Here is a 17,673-nt window from a genome sequence, read left to right as displayed (position 1 = left end):
ATAAAGGCCACTCTCTCATTGTAACAATCAGATTTTATGAATGATAAAAAGTTGTTGTGTCAAACACAAACTTAAGGGATGCTTAAGGGCTCTCTTGTCCAACCAATAGTGGCTTAGCCTTTCTTGGTTGTGCGATTAAGGGAGGTTAACCTGTGCTAGGCTGTGGTTAAGCTCTCCTAATCGTGTAGGTTAAGGACTAATCTTGTGCTAGGCTGTAGATTAGGCCTTAATCATATCCTCTAGCTCGAATTAGAGAGTTAATACTTGTGCTAGGCTGTAGTTTAACTCTTTAACCGGGTAGTTTGTGAAATTTCTTCACCATGTGCTTGCTTTGGGAAGTAATTTCACATCCATATCTTTCATTTTTATGTCCAACAAAACAAGGAAATAAGAGTCCAAGAATGGACAGCCAAGGACCGTGTAAAACAGCCACAAAGCAGCCTAATTTGGGCGTGAATTGAGGTTGTTTTCTCGACTTGAGTTGTCCTTATTTATCAAGCTTGTAACGGTCCCTTGTAACGTTGCATCCGTTGTTTATTTTTGTGCCTTGTTTTGCCTCTTTTTCTTGCTGTTTTTAAAGGATTTGAAAAGGGGAGAAACTGTTTTTTTTAAGTATGCCAAATTCGTGCATACCCTATGGTGGCTCCATTGCAATTCGTAAGGACCCCCGGGGTTTACACTCCAAATTGGTATCAGAGCTTCAGCTCTTGCATTTTCTTAAATCAAGACGGTCTTGGGAAAAGAAGGTAGTCATGGATGTGCAAAGGAGCCACCCTTCATTCCTGTGCATAGACTGTGGTTTGAAGGAACGGCCTAATACCTGTTAAGGACACTTGTGCTAGGCTGTAGTGTCTTGGATTAGGTTAGTTAGCAAAAGGATCCTAAACCTGTGCTAGGCTAGGGTTTAGAGTCCTCTTGTTGTTGTCTTTTTCATCACCCATACTCCTATTTTTCTAAAATTGTTTTGTTCCTTTTTTCCTTTCTTTTTGCACAACAAAATTTGAGGACAAATTTTCTTTAACAAGGAGAGGTTGTAGCAAAATAGGGGGGGGGGGGGGGGGGTCTATCATTTCTTGTTAAGCTCGAAATAACAGCTCGTTCAACTATTACTTCGCGGTTTTGCAGTCCTATCTTTTTTTGGCGAAACAAGGGCATTTTTTTTGTATGGAACGACATTTCTGTCAAGAGGGGCAGCAAGAATGAAGCCTAATGCACATCTTAGAGTGACATGCTGGTCCATGAACGTTTATAATATTGATAGCTATAAAATGCATTTTGGAAGGGCCTCAATTGAGAAGATACAAATTTGATTAAAGAAGACCTGAAGTGCAGCAGCTTGAAAACGACATAAATGGTCCTACATTGTCCTATCTTCACATTATGGCATATAAGAACAACATACCAGCTGCTATTTGCAGTGTAATGCCCAAGGGTTTAGACAAAAACAACAATCAAACCAGCAGAAATAAAACAAGTTCTCAGGAATGCAATAAACTTGTGCTAATTAATAAAATTATGAATTGACCTCCTAAAATCATGAAACTTGGCAGTAAATTACTTTGATATAAGAACTACTTCTGAGCAGAAGACCAAGATTTGTAGAGGATTCAAGGTATTTTTAAGACTCAACTGAACTGACTGACAGGCACAAAGGACTGTAACTGAGACAGTTCTGGGATAATGCTTGAAAGGAGGGAACTTGGATATAATTATCAACTGAAAAACCCACAGAATACTCACAGGGAATTAAGCTAATAATTTAGGGTGTTAGAGTTAAGAAATCCCACAGGTTAACACAGGAAAGACTCAACTGAAACAAACAGCAAAGCTAAACCATCCACAGTCTAAGCACGGGAAGGTTTATACTCTACTAACAGTACTTAATCAATAACCACAGTCTAAGCACGAGGTTATTATCAAGCCCGACTCTAATCTACAGACTAAGCACAAGATTAAGAGGTTTAAATTTGAGAGAAATCTCAGGTTTCATTCATCAATCAGCTGTGTTACAACAGTCTGAGTTGAGGTCCTTATATAGGCCTTTTTAGGTTACAAACTTGAAAGAAAAACTACATCCAAGGGTCAGGATCTCTCCTCACATGCTGGTAAGAGTCCAAGTACAATATTACAACGGTTTAAAAGCTCTTAATTGTAAACTGGAATGAAAACAAAAGAGAAATGCAGGTGACAGTGACATGTTGTGGTCCTTTCTTTGCATTGCTGGCTTTTTCTGTTGAATGTAGGCACTTGAGGACGAAATGATTGAGTCCTTGGCATTAAAATTGGCTCTAGGTTGTATCTGGTATATGGGAAGACAAGCCAAAAGTTCCTTGCATGCTTTTTCCTCATGGTTCAGCCAGAAATGGAAAGATTGCTTTTGTTGTTTGTCAATTCTTTGCGATTCTGTCCACTTGGATTTCTAGGACTTGCATTGTGATTCTCCCTTGGACCCCTAGGACTTTTCTGAGCCTAGTTTAGTGACCAACCAGCTGGCCATGGTGGCAGCTGGTGGTTGGGCTTGTACTCGTACCCATTAGCCACTAAACCTAGCCCATTCGGTTGCTTCTGAAGTGGTTGTGGTCTTTGTTTTGGCCTGCTTGTATTTGTGGAGTGTCCTGGTCGGTAGCTCCTGCTGCAACCTCCCTGGTTGAACAGGGCTTGTCCTCAAGCCTGGTGACTCCTCCCCCTCAGCATCCTCATAATATGGACTTAGGTCACCTACATTGAAAGTGTCATGCACCTCATACTCTCCTGGTAGATCCACTTTGTAGGCATTTGGACCAATCCTCTCAATAATTTCAAAGGGGCCATCAGCTCTTGGCATTAACTTGTTCTTTCTTCTTGATGGAAACCTCTCTTTTCTTAAATGAACCCAGACTAAATCCCCTGGAACAAATTCCTTCCCTTTCTGAGGTACCTTGGACTGTTTCCTGTACTTCTCATTGGTCTTCTCAATCTCTCTTTTCACAGTTTCATGGAGTTTCAAGCAGCATTTCGCCCTGGCCTTAGCATCATGATTCATCTCATTTCTTGGTACAGATGATAAGTCTACAGGCATTAGGGGGTTAACCCCATAGACAACCTCAAAAGGACTATGACCGATAGCTTGAGTTGAGGGTGATCCGTTGAAGGCAAATTCTGCTGCTGCTAACTTGATGTCCCAATCTTTTAGACTCTTGCTTACAATACATCTCAGAATCTTACCCAAGGTTTTGTTGGTGACCTCAGTTTGGCCATCTGTTTGGGGGTGGTGAGATGTATTGAACAACAGATTTGGTCTTGAGTAGCTTCCATAGAGTTTTCCAAAAGTAACTCATGAACTTTGTATCCCTATCTGATACAATTGTCTTTGGAATTCCATGAAGCCTTACAATTTCTTTCAGGTATAGCTCAAAGAACACTAGCAAAGCATCCTCTGTCTTCTTGCAAGCTATGAAATGGGCCATTTTACTGAACCTATCAACAACAACCATGACTGAATCCTTTCCTCTCTGTGTTCTTGGCAGTGCAACAATAAAATCCATGCTCACATCTTCCCATGGCCTGCTTGGTACTGGTAATGGAATATATGGACCAGTCTGGAAGGAACTCTTAGCCATTTGACATACCTGAACATCTCCGAGAACATTTTGGACATCCCCCATCATTTTTGGCCAATAGAACTGTTCTTGTAGTATGTCCAGTGTCTTTTGAACACCAAAATGTCCTCCTAAGCCTCCTGAATGGACTTCCCTGATTAGGAGGTCCCTGTAGGAACCCCTTGGAACACAGAGCTTGTTCCCTTGGAATAGAAACCCATCTTGCAGCAAGTATTTGTTCCCTGGAACCCTATGCCCTTCAAACTGTGTGATCCACTCCTCAGAGAAGTCAGGGTCTTCCTTGTACATCTCTTTCATGAACTCAAAACCAAGGACCCTGGTTCCCATAGTTGACAGTAAGGAGTGCCTCCTTGATAGTGCATCTGCCACTACATTTTGTTTTCCTTCTTTATACTTGCTGGAAAAGGTGAATGATTGCAAGTACTCTACCCATTTGGCATGCCTGTGACTCAACTTGTGCTGGCCATTGATATATTTCAAAGCTTCATGATCAGAGTGTAACACAAATGGCTTTGGCTTCAAATAATGACTCCAATGCATGACTCGCCCGATAATTGCATAGAATTCTTTGTCATAGGTAGAATACTTTAACTTAGCTCCATTCAACTTCTCACTGAAGTATGCTACAGGTTTCTGGGCTTGGATCAGACGCACCAATGCCTACCCCACTCGGCATCACACTCTACTTCAAAGAGTTGATCAAAGTCTGGCAATTTCAGAATAGGAGTCTCACACATCAATTTCTTAATCTTCTCAAAGGACTGTTGAGCATTCTCAGTCCAGTGGAACTCTCCTTTCTTCATACACTCAGTAATTGGAGCAACAACTGAACTGAAGTTCTTGATAAATCTCCTATAAAAGGAGGCCAATCCATGGAACCCCCTCACCTCAGTGATTGTTTTAGGAGTAGGCCATGATTGAATGGCTACAATTTTGTCCTGATCAACTGTAATCCCTCTTCCAGAGACAATGTACCCTAGGAATGCCATTTCTTCAACCATAAAAGTGCATTTCTCTATTTTGCCAAATAGTTTTTGTTCCTTGAGGATCCTGAACACAGCTTCAAGATGTTTCAGGTGTTCCCTTTCACTGCTGCTATAAACCAAGATGTCATCAAAGTAGACCACTGCAAATTTGCCTAAACATGGCCTTAGCACCTCAGTCATCAGTCTCATAAAGGTGCTTGGTGCATTAGAAAGACCAAATGGCATCACAAGCCACTCATACAGTCCATGTTTAGTTTTGAAGGCAGTCTTCCACTCATCTCCTTCCCTTATCCTGACTTGATGGTACCCTTGCCTGAGATCAATTTTAGAAAATACCATGGCACCACTGAGCTCATCTAACATGTCATCCAACCTTGGTATTGGGAACCTGTACTTGACAGTGATGTTGTTAATGGCCCTTTGTCAAGTACACATCCTCCATGTTCCATCTTTCTTGGGAACAAGTAGAGCAGGGACTCGCACAAGGACCGAGAGATTCCCGACAAATCCTTTACTCATAAGTTCCTCAATCTGGTTTTGCAACTCTTTGGTAGCAGTTGGATCACTTCTATAAGCTGGCCTGTTGGGAAGCACTGAGCCTGGAACAAGGTCAATGTGGTGTTCAATGCCCCTCAATGGTGGCAACCCACTAGGCAGCTCTCTTGGAAATACCTCTTTATACCTCTGAATTAATGGTCTAACTTCAGCAGGTATCTCAGGGCTCCCTTCCTTGCTTACTTCTTTGGATAGTAACATCCAGACAGGTTGTTCTTGCTTCATTTCTTTGATCATGGCTGCTTCAGAAAGAAATAGCACACCATTGTTCTCCTCTGGCATACTTGGACCTCCATAGTTTCTCTGGTTGGGTGGTAATGGGGTCAGAGTAACTTTCTTGCCCTCATGCTTGAAGCTATAGATGTTATCCTTCCCATGGTGAGTGGTATTCCTGTCATACTCCCATGGTCTTCCTAAGAGTAGGTGGCAGGCATCCATTGGAACAATATCACACAAGACTTCATCTTTATACACCTTCCCAATAGAAAATGGAACCAAGCATTGCTTGTCCACCCTTACTTCTGCTCCCTTGTTCAACCATCTCAACTTGTAAGGGTTTGGGTGCTCTTGAGTTGTCAGGTTGAGCTTACTAACCATGGCATTTGATGCCACATTTGTACAACTTCCCCCATCTATGATCAGGTTACAAACCCTTCCCTGGACTGTGCATCTGGTTCTGAATATCAGGGATCTTTGATCAGCTTCCAGAGGTGAGTGTTGGGAATGCATAACCCTCCACAAGACTAAGTTGTGACCTGTATCAGGGGGGGCCACAACTGCATCTTGTTCTGGTTCTCCTTCAGTCTCCACTTCCTCCATTATCAGGGTCTCATCTTCCTCATACTGAACCAAACCTTCTCTCTCCCACTGCTCTACTTCCATTGCTGTCAAGGTTCTCTTAGAAGGACAGTCCTTCCTAAAATGGCCATACCCTTGGCACTGGAAGCATTTAATTTTCCCATCAGTCACAGATGTGTTGGTTCTAGTATTCACATGACTCTTCCCCTTGTCTGGTGTTGGTTGGGTTGCAAGTTTTGGAGTTTCTCCAATCCTAACCCCAGAAAAAGGTTTGAAAGTGGGTCTGGCAAGGGGTTTGGAAGTAGTGACTTTGGCTTTTCCCATCTTTTCAATCCTCAATGCCAGGTTGACTGCCTCATCAAAGGACCAGACTTGTTGCATTCTAACTCTTATAGCAATCTTAGGATCTAAACCCTCAACAAACCTAGCAATTTTCTGCTCGGGCTTTTCGGTGATCTCACATTGCGGGGTAAGTTGTTCAAAGCTCCTAAGATAAGACTCAACAGATTGTTGGTCTTGTTTGATTGGGTTAACTTGATAAACATATCCTGTGTGTAATCTTTAGCTATAAACTTATCCTTCAATTTCTTTTTAAGTTTTAGCCAAGATTTAATGGGTTCCTTGCCTTCTCTCATTCTCTGGCTTTTCAGGGTTTCATACCAAAGTGAAGCATAACCTTTAAATTTAAGGATAGAAACCTTGAAAGCTTTCCTGTCAGTATATCCCTTAAATTCAAAGACTCTCTCAACAGTTCTAATCTAGTCTAACAAATCTTCAGGGTTTAAACTACCATGGAAATCAGGAATTTCTACCTTTATATCTTTGTCTCTTTCCATGTAGATGCCCCCGCCATAGATTCATCGATATCGACATGTCTCCTTCATGCTCCTGGTGGTATGGTTGTCCTCTTCCTCCCATGGCAAAGCCTCTCCCTCTACCCCTTCCTCGGCGGGTTGCCCCCTGGGGTCTGGGTTTGGGATTCTTTCCATGACAGCATGCATAGCATTCACCAGCGTACCCATATTTCTGGCCATATCCCCAACTGTGGCTTCAATGCCAGCTAGTCTCTCTTCACTCATGGGTTATTTTTGTAGTTTTGTTGTAGTTAGGGTAAAAAATGAACTCACTTTCCTTCCCAAGACTAACACAAGATAGAATCGTGTTAAAACCTTGCTCGATATACCAATTTGCGGTGTAATGCCCAAGGGTTTAGACAAAAACAACAATCAAACCATGAGAAATAAAACAAGTTCTCGGGAATGCAATAAACTTGTGCTAATTAATAAAATTATGAATTGACCTCCTAAAATCATGAAACTTGGCAGTAAATTACTTTGATATAAGAACTACTTCTGAGCAGAAGACCAAGATTTGTAGAGGATTCAAGGTATTTTTAAGACTCAACTGAATCGACCGACGAGCACAAAGGATAAGAATCGAGACAGTTCTGGGATAATGCTTGAAAGGAGGGAACTTGGATATAATTATCAACTGAAAAACCCACAGAATACTCACAGGGAATTAAGCTAATAATTTAGGGTGTTAGAGTTAAGAAATCCCACAGGTTAACACAGGAAAGACTCAACTGAAACAAACAGCAAAGCTAAACCATCCACAGTCTAAGCACAGGAAGGTTTATACTCTACTAACAGGTACTTAATCAATAACCACAGTCTAAGCACAGGTTATTACCAAGCCTGACTCTAATCTACAGACTAAGCACAAGATTAAGAGGTTTAAATTTGAGAGAAATCTCAGGTTTCATTCATCAATCAGTTTGTGTTATGATCGAGTTGAGGTCCTTATATAGGCCTTTTTAGGTTACAAACTTGAAAGAAAAACTACATCCAAGGGTCAGGATCTCTCCTCACATGCTGGTAAGAGTCCAAGTACAATATTACAACGGTTTAAAAGCTCTTAATTGTAAACTGGAATGAAAACAAAAGAGAAATGCAGGTGACAGTGACATGTTGTGGTCCTTTTTTGCATTGCTTTGGCTTTTCTGTTGAATGTAGGCACTTGAGGACGAAATGATTGAGTCCTTGGCATTAAAATTGGCTCTAGGTTGTATCTGGTATATGGGAAGACAAGCCAAAAGTTCCTTGCATGCTTTTTCCTCATGGTTCCCGAGAAATGGAAAGATTGCTTTTGTTGTTTGTCAATTCTTTGCGATTCTGTCCAGCTTGGATTTCTAGGACTTGCATTGTGATTCTCCCTTGGACCCCTAGGACTTTTCTGAGCCTAGTTTAGTGACCAACCAGCTGGCCATGGTGGCAGCTGGTGGTTGGGCTTGTACTCGTACCCATTAGCCACTAAACCTAGCCCATTCTGGTTGCTTCCTGAAGTGGTTGTGGTGCTGTTTTGGCCTGCTTGTATTTGTGGAGTGTCCTGGTCAGTAGCTCCTGCTGCACTATTCCAACTCCAACGTCCCTTTTGTTTATTTTATATTGTTTTATGCAATTGGTATTGATGTAAACTTGTCCTATAGTAAGTTTGTACTCAGCCCTTGGATGAGATTGTTTAAGACCCTTAGATTAGAGTATGATAGCTGCCCTTATACTTAGGGTTTCCTTTTGCTTGCCTATATAAAGGCCACTCTCTCATTGTAACAATCAGATTTTATGAATGATAAAAAGTTGTTGTGTCAAACACAAACTTAAGGGATGCTTAAGGGCCCTCTTGTCCAACCAATAGTGGCTTAGCCTTTCTTGGTTGTGCGATTAAGGGAGGTTAACCTGTGCTAGGCTGTGGTTAAGCTCTCCTAATCGTGTAGGTTAAGGACTAATCTTGTGCTAGGCTGTAGATTAGGCCTTAATCATATCCTCTAGCTCGAATTAGAGAGTTAATACTTGTGCTAGGCTGTAGTTTAACTCTTTAACCGGGTAGTTTGTGAAATTTCTTCACCATGTGCTTGCTTTGGGAAGTAATTTCACATCCATATCTTTCATTTTTATGTCCAACAAAACAAGGAAATAAGAGTCCAAGAATGGACAGCCAAGGACCGTGTAAAACAGCCACAAAGCAGCCTGGTCTGGGCGTGAATTGAGGTTGTTTTCTCGACTTGAGTTGTCCTTATTTATCAAGCTTGTAACGGTCCCTTGTAACGTTGCATCCGTTGTTTATTTTTGTGCCTTGTTTTGCCTCTTTTTCTTGCTGTTTTTAAAGGATTTGAAAAGGGGAGAAACTGTTTTTTTTTTAAGTATGCCAAATTCGTGCATACCCTATGGTGGCTCCATTGCAATTCGTAAGGACCCACGGGGTTTACACTCCAAATGGTTTAAACAATGAGTCACATGGACTAAAGAATAAGGAAAAATGGTTCACACAACGAGTCACAAGGACTAATGAACAAGGACAAATATTTCACACAACGAGTGACAAGTACTAAAGAACAAGGACAAATGGTTCACACAAGGAGTCACAAGGACTAATGAACAAGGACAAATATTTCACACAACGAGTCACAAGGACTAAAGAACAAGGACAAATGGTTCACACAAGGACTAAAGAATAACGATTCACTTGGAGTAATGAACAAGGACAAATGGTTCACACATCGAGTCACAAGGACAAATGAACAAGGATTAATGGTTCACACAACGAGTCACAAGGACTAAAGATTAAGGACAAATGGTTTAAAAAACGAGTCACATGGACTAAAGAACAAGGATAAATGGTTCACACAACGAGTCACAAGGACTAAAGATTAAGGAGAAATGGTTTAAACAATGAGTCACATGGACTAAAGAATAAGGAAAAATGGTTCACACAACGAGTCACAAGGACTAATGAACAAGGACAAATATTTCACACAACGAGTGACAAGGACTAAAGAACAAGGACAAATGGTTCACACAAGGACTAAAGAACAACGATTCAGTAGGAGTAATGAACAAGGACTAATGGTTCAATACATCGAGTCACAAGGATAAATGAACAAGGACAAATGGTTCACACGAGTCACAAGGACTAAAGATTTAGGACAAATGGTTTAAACAACAAATCACTTGGACGAAAGAACAAGGAAAAATGGTTCACACAACGAGTCACAAGGACTAATGAACAAGGACAAATATTTCACAGAACGAGTCACAAGGACTAAACAACAAGGACAAATGGTTCACACAAGGACTAAAGAACAACGATTCACTAGGAGTAATGAACAAGGATAAATGGTTCACACATCGAGTCACAAGGACAAATGAACAAGGACAAATGGTTCACAAAACGAGTCACAAGGACTAAAGATTAAGGACAAATGGTTTAAACAACGAGTCACATGGACTAAAGAACAAGGACAAATGGTTCACACAACGAGTCACAAGGACTAAAGATTAAGGAGAAATGGTTTAAACAATGAGTAACATGGACTAAAGAATAAGGAAAAATGGTTCACAGAACGAGTCACAAGGACTACTGAACAAGGACAAATATTTCACATAACGAGTGACAAGGACTAAAGAACAAGGACAAATGGTTCACACAAGGACTAAAAAACAACGATTCACTAGGAGTAATGAACAAGGACTAATGGTTCAATACATCGAGTCACAAGGACAAATGAACAAGGACAAAAGGTTCACACAACGAGTCACAAGGACTAAAGATTTAGGACAAATGGTTTAAACAACGAGTCACTTGGACGAAAGAACAAGGAAAAATGGTTCACACAACGAGTCACAAGGACCAATGAACAAGGACAAATATTTCACACAACGAGTCACAAGGACTAAAGAACAAGGACAAATGGTTCACACAAGGACTAAAGAACAACGATTCACTAGGACTAATGAACAAGGACAAATGGTTCACACATCGAGTCACAAGGATAAATGAACAAGGACAAATGGTTCACAAAACGAGTCACAAGGACTAAATATTAAGGAGAAATGGTTTAAACAACGAGTCACATGGACTAAAGAACAAGGACAAATGGTTCACACAACGAGTCACAAGGACTAATAAACAAGGACAAATATTTCACACAACGAGTCACAAGGACAAATGGTTCACACAAGGACTAAAGAATAACGATTCACTAGGAGTAATGAACAAGGACAAATGGTTCACACATCGAGTCACAAGGACAAATGAACAAGGACTAATGGTTCACACAACGAGTAACAAGGACTAAAGATTAAGGACAAATGGTTTAAACAACGAGTCACATGGACTAAAGAACAAGGACAAATGGTTCACACAACGAGTCACAAGGACTAAAGATTAAGGAGAAATGGTTTAAACAATGAGTCATATGGACTAAAGAATAAGGAAAAATGGTTCACACAACGAGTCAAAAGGACTAATGAACAAGGACAAATATTCCACACAACGAGTCACAAGTATTAAAGAACAAGGACAAATGGTTCACACAAGGACTAAAGAACAACGATTCACTAAGAGTAATGAACAAGGACAAATGGTTCACACATCGAGTCACAAGGACAAATGAACAATGACAAATGGTTCACACAACGAGTCACAAGGACTAAAGATTTAGGACAAATGGTTTATACATCGAGTCACTTGGACGAAAGAACAAGGACAAATGGTTCACACAACGAGTCACAAGGACTAAAGATTAAGGAGAAATGGTTTTAACAACGAGTCACATGGACTAAAGAACAAGGACAAAAGGTTCACACAACGAGTCACAAGGACTAATGAACAAGGACAAATATTTCACACAACGAGTCACAAGGACTCAAGAACAAGGACAAATGGTTCACACAAGGACTAAAGAACAACGATTCACTAGGAGTAATGAACAAGGACAAATGGTTCACACATCGAGTCACAAGGATAAATGAACAAGGACAAATGGTTCACACAACGAGTCACAAGGACTAAAGATTAAGGACAAATGGTTTAAACAACGAGTCACATGGACTAAAGAACAAGGACAAATGGTTCACACAACGAGTCACAAGGACTAATGAACAAGGAGAAATCTTTCAGACAACGAGTCACAAGGAAAAATGAACATGGACAAATGTTTCACACAACGAGTCACAAGGACAAATGGTTTTCACAACGAGTCACAAGGACTAAAGATTAAGGACAAATGGTTTAAACAACAAGTCACATGGACTAAAGAACAAGGACAAATGGTTCACACAACGAGTCACAAGGACTAAAGATTAAGGAGAAATGGTTTAAACAATGAGTCACATGGACTAAAGAATAAGGAAAAATGGTTCACACAACGAGTCACAAGGACTACTGAACAAGGACAAATATTTCACACAAGGACTAAAGAACAACGATTCACTAGGAGTAATGAACAAGGACTAATGGTTCAATACATCGAGTCACAAGGACAAATGAACAAGGACAAATGGTTCACACAACGAGTCACAAGGACTAAAGATTTAGGACAAATGGTTTAAACAACGAGTCACTTGGACGAAAGAACAAGGACAAATGGTTCACACAACGAGTCACAAGGACTAATGAACAAGGACAAATATTTCACACGAGTCACAAGGACTAAAGAACAAGGACAAATGGTTCACACAAGGACTAAAGAAAAACGATTCACTAGGAGTAATGAACAAGGACAAATGGTTCACACATCGAGTCACAAGGATAAATGAACAAGGACAATGGTTCACAAAACGAGTCACAAGGACTAAATATTAAGGAGAAATGGTTTAAACAACGAGTCACATGGACTAAAGAACAAGGACAAATGGTTCACACAACGAGTCAAGAGGACTAATGAACAAGGACAAATATTTCACACAACGAGTCACAAGGACTAAAGATCAAGGACAAATGGTTCACACAAGGACTAAAGAATAACGATTCACTAGGAGTAATGAACAAGGACAAATGGTTCACACATCGAGTCACAAGGAAAAATGAACAAGGAATAATGGTTCACAGAACGAGTCACAAGGACTAAAGATTAAGGACAAATGGTTTAAACAACAGGTCACATGGACTAAAGAACAAGGACAAATGGTTCACACAACGAATCACAAGGACTAAAGATTAAGGAGAAATGGTTTAAACAAAGAGTCACATGGACTAAAGAATAAGGAATAATGGTTCACACAACGAGTCACAAGGACTAATGAACAAGGACAAATATTTCACACAACGAGTGACAAGGACTAAAGAACAAGGACAAATGGTTCACACAAGGACTAAAGAACAACGATTCACTAGGAGTAATGAACAAGGACTAATGGTTCAATACATCGAGTCATAAGGACAAATGAACAAGGACAAATGGTTCACACAACGAGTCACAAGGACTAAAGATTAAGGACAAATGGTTTAAACAACGAGTCACATGGACTAAAGAACAAGGACAAATGGTTCACACAACGAGTCACAAGGACTAATGAACAAGGACAAATCTTTCAGACAACGAGTCACAAGGACTAAAGAACAAGGAAAAATGGTTCACACAAGGACTTAAGAACAACGATTCACTAGGAGTAATGAACAAGGACTAATGGTTCAATACATCGAGTCACAAGGACAAATGAACAAGGACAAATGGTTCACACAACGAGTCACAAGAACTAAAGATTTAGGACAAATGGTTTAAACAACGAGTCACTTGAACGAAAGAACAAGGAAAAATGGTTCACACAACGAGTCACAAGGACTAATGAACAAGGACAAATATTCCACACAACAAGTCACAAGGACTAAAGAACAAGGACAAATGGTTCACACAAGGACTAAAGAACAACGATTCACTAGGAGTAATGAACAAGGACAAATGGTTCACACATCGAGTCACAAGGACAAATGAACAAGGACAAATGGTTCACACAACGAGTCACAAGGACTAAAGATTAAGGACAAATGGTTTAAACAACGAGTCACATGGACTAAAGAACAAGGACAAATGGTTCACACAACGAGTCACAAGGACTAAAGATTAAGGAGAAATGGTTTAAACAATGAGTCACATTGACTTAAGAATAAGGGAAAATGGTTCACACAACGAGTCACAAGGACTAATGAACAAGGACAAATATTTCACACAACGAGTCACAAGGACTAAAGAACAAGGATTCTCTAGGGGTAATGAACAAGGACAAATGGTTCACACATCGAGTCACAAGGACTAAAGATTAAGGACAAATGGTTTAAACAACGAGTCACATGGACTAAAGAACAAGGACAAATGGTTCACACAACGAGTCACAAGGACTAATGAACAAGGAGAAATCTTTCAGACAACGAGTCACAAGGAAAAATGAACATGGACAAATGTTTCACACAACGAGTCACAAGGACAAATGGTTTTCACAACGAGTCACAAGGACTAAAGATTAAGGACAAATGGTTTAAACAACAAGTCACATGGACTAAAGAACAAGGACAAATGGTTCACACAACGAGTCACAAGGACTAAAGATTAAGGAGAAATGGTTTAAACAATGAGTCACATGGACTAAAGAATAAGGAAAAATGGTTCACACAACGAGTCACAAGGACTACTGAACAAGGACAAATATTTCACACAAGGACTAAAGAACAACGATTCACTAGGAGTAATGAACAAGGACTAATGGTTCAATACATCGAGTCACAAGGACAAATGAACAAGGACAAATGGTTCACACAACGAGTCACAAGGACTAAAGATTTAGGACAAATGGTTTAAACAACGAGTCACTTGGACGAAAGAACAAGGACAAATGGTTCACACAACGAGTCACAAGGACTAATGAATAAGGACAAATATTTCACACGAGTCACAAGGACTAAAGAACAAGGACAAATGGTTCACACAAGGACTAAAGAAAAACGATTCACTAGGAGTAATGAACAAGGACAAATGGTTCACACATCGAGTCACAAGGATAAATGAACAAGGACAATGGTTCACAAAACGAGTCACAAGGACTAAATATTAAGGAGAAATGGTTTAAACAACGAGTCACATGGACTAAAGAACAAGGACAAATGGTTCACACAACGAGTCAAGAGGACTAATGAACAAGGACAAATATTTCACACAACGAGTCACAAGGACTAAAGATCAAGGACAAATGGTTCACACAAGGACTAAAGAATAACGATTCACTAGGAGTAATGAACAAGGACAAATGGTTCACACATCGAGTCACAAGGAAAAATGAACAAGGAATAATGGTTCACAGAACGAGTCACAAGGACTAAAGATTAAGGACAAATGGTTTAAACAACAGGTCACATGGACTAAAGAACAAGGACAAATGGTTCACACAACGAATCACAAGGACTAAAGTTTAAGGAGAAATGGTTTAAACAAAGAGTCACATGGACTAAAGAATAAGGAATAATGGTTCACACAACGAGTCACAAGGACTAATGAACAAGGACAAATATTTCACACAACGAGTGACAAGGACTAAAGAACAAGGACAAATGGTTCACACAAGGACTAAAGAACAACGATTCACTAGGAGTAATGAACAAGGACTAATGGTTCAATACATCGAGTCATAAGGACAAATTAACAAGGACAAATGGTTCACACAACGAGTCACAAGGACTAAAGATTAAAGACAAATGGTTTAAACAACGAGTCACATGGACTAAAGAACAAGGACAAATGGTTCACACAACGAGTCACAAGGACTAATGAACAAGGACAAATCTTTCAGACAACGAGTCACAAGGACTAAAGAACAAGGAAAAATGGTTCACACAAGGACTAAAGAACAACGATTCACTAGGAGTAATGAACAAGGACTAATGGTTCAATACATCGAGTCACAAGGACAAATGAACAAGGACAAATGGTTCACACAACGAGTCACAAGAACTAAAGATTTAGGACAAATGGATTAAACAACGAGTCACTTGAACGAAAGAACAAGGAAAAATGGTTCACACAACGAGTCACAAGGACTAATGAACAAGGACAAATATTCCACACAACAAGTCACAAGGACTAAAGAACAAGGACAAATGGTTCACACAAGGACTAAAGAACAACGATTCACTAGGAGTAATGAACAAGGACAAATGGTTCACACATCGAGTCACAAGGACAAATGAACAAGGACAAATGGTTCACACAACGAGTCACAAGGACTAAAGATTAAGGACAAATGGTTTAAACAACGAGTCACATGGACTAAAGAACAAGGACAAATGGTTCACACAACGAGTCACAAGGACTAAAGATTAAGGAGAAATGGTTTAAACAATGAGTCACATTGACTTAAGAATAAGGGAAAATGGTTCACACAACGAGTCACAAGGACTAATGAACAAGGACAAATATTTCACACAACGAGTCACAAGGACTAAAGAACAAGGATTCTCTAGGGGTAATGAACAAGGACAAATGGTTCACACATCGAGTCACATGGATAAAAGAACAAGGACAAATGTTTCACACAACGAGTCACAAGGACTAAAGATTAAGGAGAAATGGTGTAAACAACGAGTCACATGGACTAAAGATTAAGGAAAAATGGTTCACACAAGGAGTCACAAGGACTAATGAACAAGGACAAATATTTCTCACGACGAGTCACAAGTACTAAAGAACAAGGACAAATGGTTCACACAAGGACTAAAGAACAACGATTCACTAGGAGTAATGAACAAGGACAAATGGTTCACACATCGAGTCACAAGGACAAATGAACAAGGACAAATGGTTCACACAAGGACTAAAGAACAACGATTCACTAGGAGTAATGAACAAGGACAAATGGTTCACACATCGAGTCACAAGGATAAATGAACAAGGACAAATGAACAACGAGTCACAAGGACTAATGAACAAGGACAAATATTCCACACAACGAGTCACAAGTACTAAAGAATAAGGACAAATGGTTCACACAAGGACTAAAGAACAACGATTCACTAGGAGTAATGAACAAGGACAAATGGTTCACACATCGAGTGATACGAATTGAGCAGCGGATTTAGAACGATTTGGACAGTGCTGAGGACTGTTCGTACTAGGTACGCGCAGACCTGAAACTGATCAATTTAGAGGACAAAAGATTAAAAATTAACGGACTGTTTTTGGCGAACCGAACGTACTAGGTACAACCAGTTCTGATTTTTGTATATAAGGGATAGTGTTTTGAACAAGTAAGACCTATTACTTGATCAAAGTGAGTGAGACCAAGACCTATTGATCAACAACTCGAGAATTTTAATTAGAATCGCGTCCTAATCAAAACCAGTTTTGTTTCTAAGCAAGAAACGATTTTTGTAAACACAAGTTTTTGCAAATTTTCTGGATGATTTTATTCAAGCAAAAGAGGCATTATATAGCCCTCAAACCAGCCGTGCAAAGCCAAGCAAAGTGAAGAGTTTATCATTTACTCTTCACTTAATTACAATCATAAACTCTACTAGTTCATTGAACTTAGACAAACAACAATTAAGCTAACATTTTATTTTAAAACATAATCTGAAATGTTAAGCTAAAAACGTCTTGTGGACCGTCCACCTTGGGTTGCGTGCCATCCCCATCAGCTCCCATGCTCCACACTTAGCAAATTAACAAAAGAAGGAAATTTGTAGCTTAAAGGCCGAAACTTACGGACCAACATCAGACCCTCCTCTTGAGTGTTCATAACCAACTCGTCCAGCCCATCAACTAATTCCGAGACATTAGCTTGGTCCTTAGCTTGGTTCGCATCATCCCCTCCCCCTTGAAAAGGAATTGACCTCAATTCAGCTAGGCCATCATCATCCAAATAAGGAGAGAGATCACCAACATTAAAAGTGGCGTGAACACCATAATCACC

General features: G+C 39.9%; 1 protein-coding gene across 1 annotated transcript; it reads right to left on the bottom strand.

Annotated features, from left to right (window-relative positions):
• Nucleotides 1-1,554: 1,554 nt before the first annotated feature.
• Nucleotides 1,555-6,022, bottom strand: LOC141654818 (uncharacterized). Its single transcript, XM_074461935.1, has 6 exons — nucleotides 5,792-6,022; nucleotides 5,019-5,443; nucleotides 4,487-4,694; nucleotides 3,322-3,662; nucleotides 2,918-3,179; nucleotides 1,555-1,638 (listed from the first exon to the last, which is right to left on the bottom strand). The coding sequence occupies exons 1-6, from the start codon at nucleotides 6,020-6,022 to the stop codon at nucleotides 1,555-1,557; spliced, it is 1,551 nt and encodes a 516-aa protein (XP_074318036.1).
• Nucleotides 6,023-17,673: the final 11,651 nt, after the last annotated feature.

This window comes from Silene latifolia, chromosome 1, assembly GCF_048544455.1.
Source record: "Silene latifolia isolate original U9 population chromosome 1, ASM4854445v1, whole genome shotgun sequence".
NCBI classification, from domain to species: Eukaryota; Viridiplantae; Streptophyta; class Magnoliopsida; order Caryophyllales; family Caryophyllaceae; genus Silene; species Silene latifolia.
This window is presented reverse-complemented; position numbering and strand designations above follow the sequence as displayed.

Excerpts from the sequence above, each read along its gene's own strand:
- LOC141654818 (XM_074461935.1), bottom strand. The coding sequence starts at position 6,022 with ATGGAAGTAGAGCAGTGGGAGAGAGAAGGTTTGGTTCAGTATGAGGAA. Across the intron at positions 3,663-4,486 it reads CTCCTAAAACAATCACTGAG|TTCTATTGGCCAAAAATGAT; the intron begins GTGAGGGGGTTC and ends CTACAAGAACAG. Across the intron at positions 3,180-3,321 it reads GTATCAGATAGGGATACAAA|CAAGAGTCTAAAAGATTGGG; the intron begins GTTCATGAGTTA and ends ATGTATTGTAAG.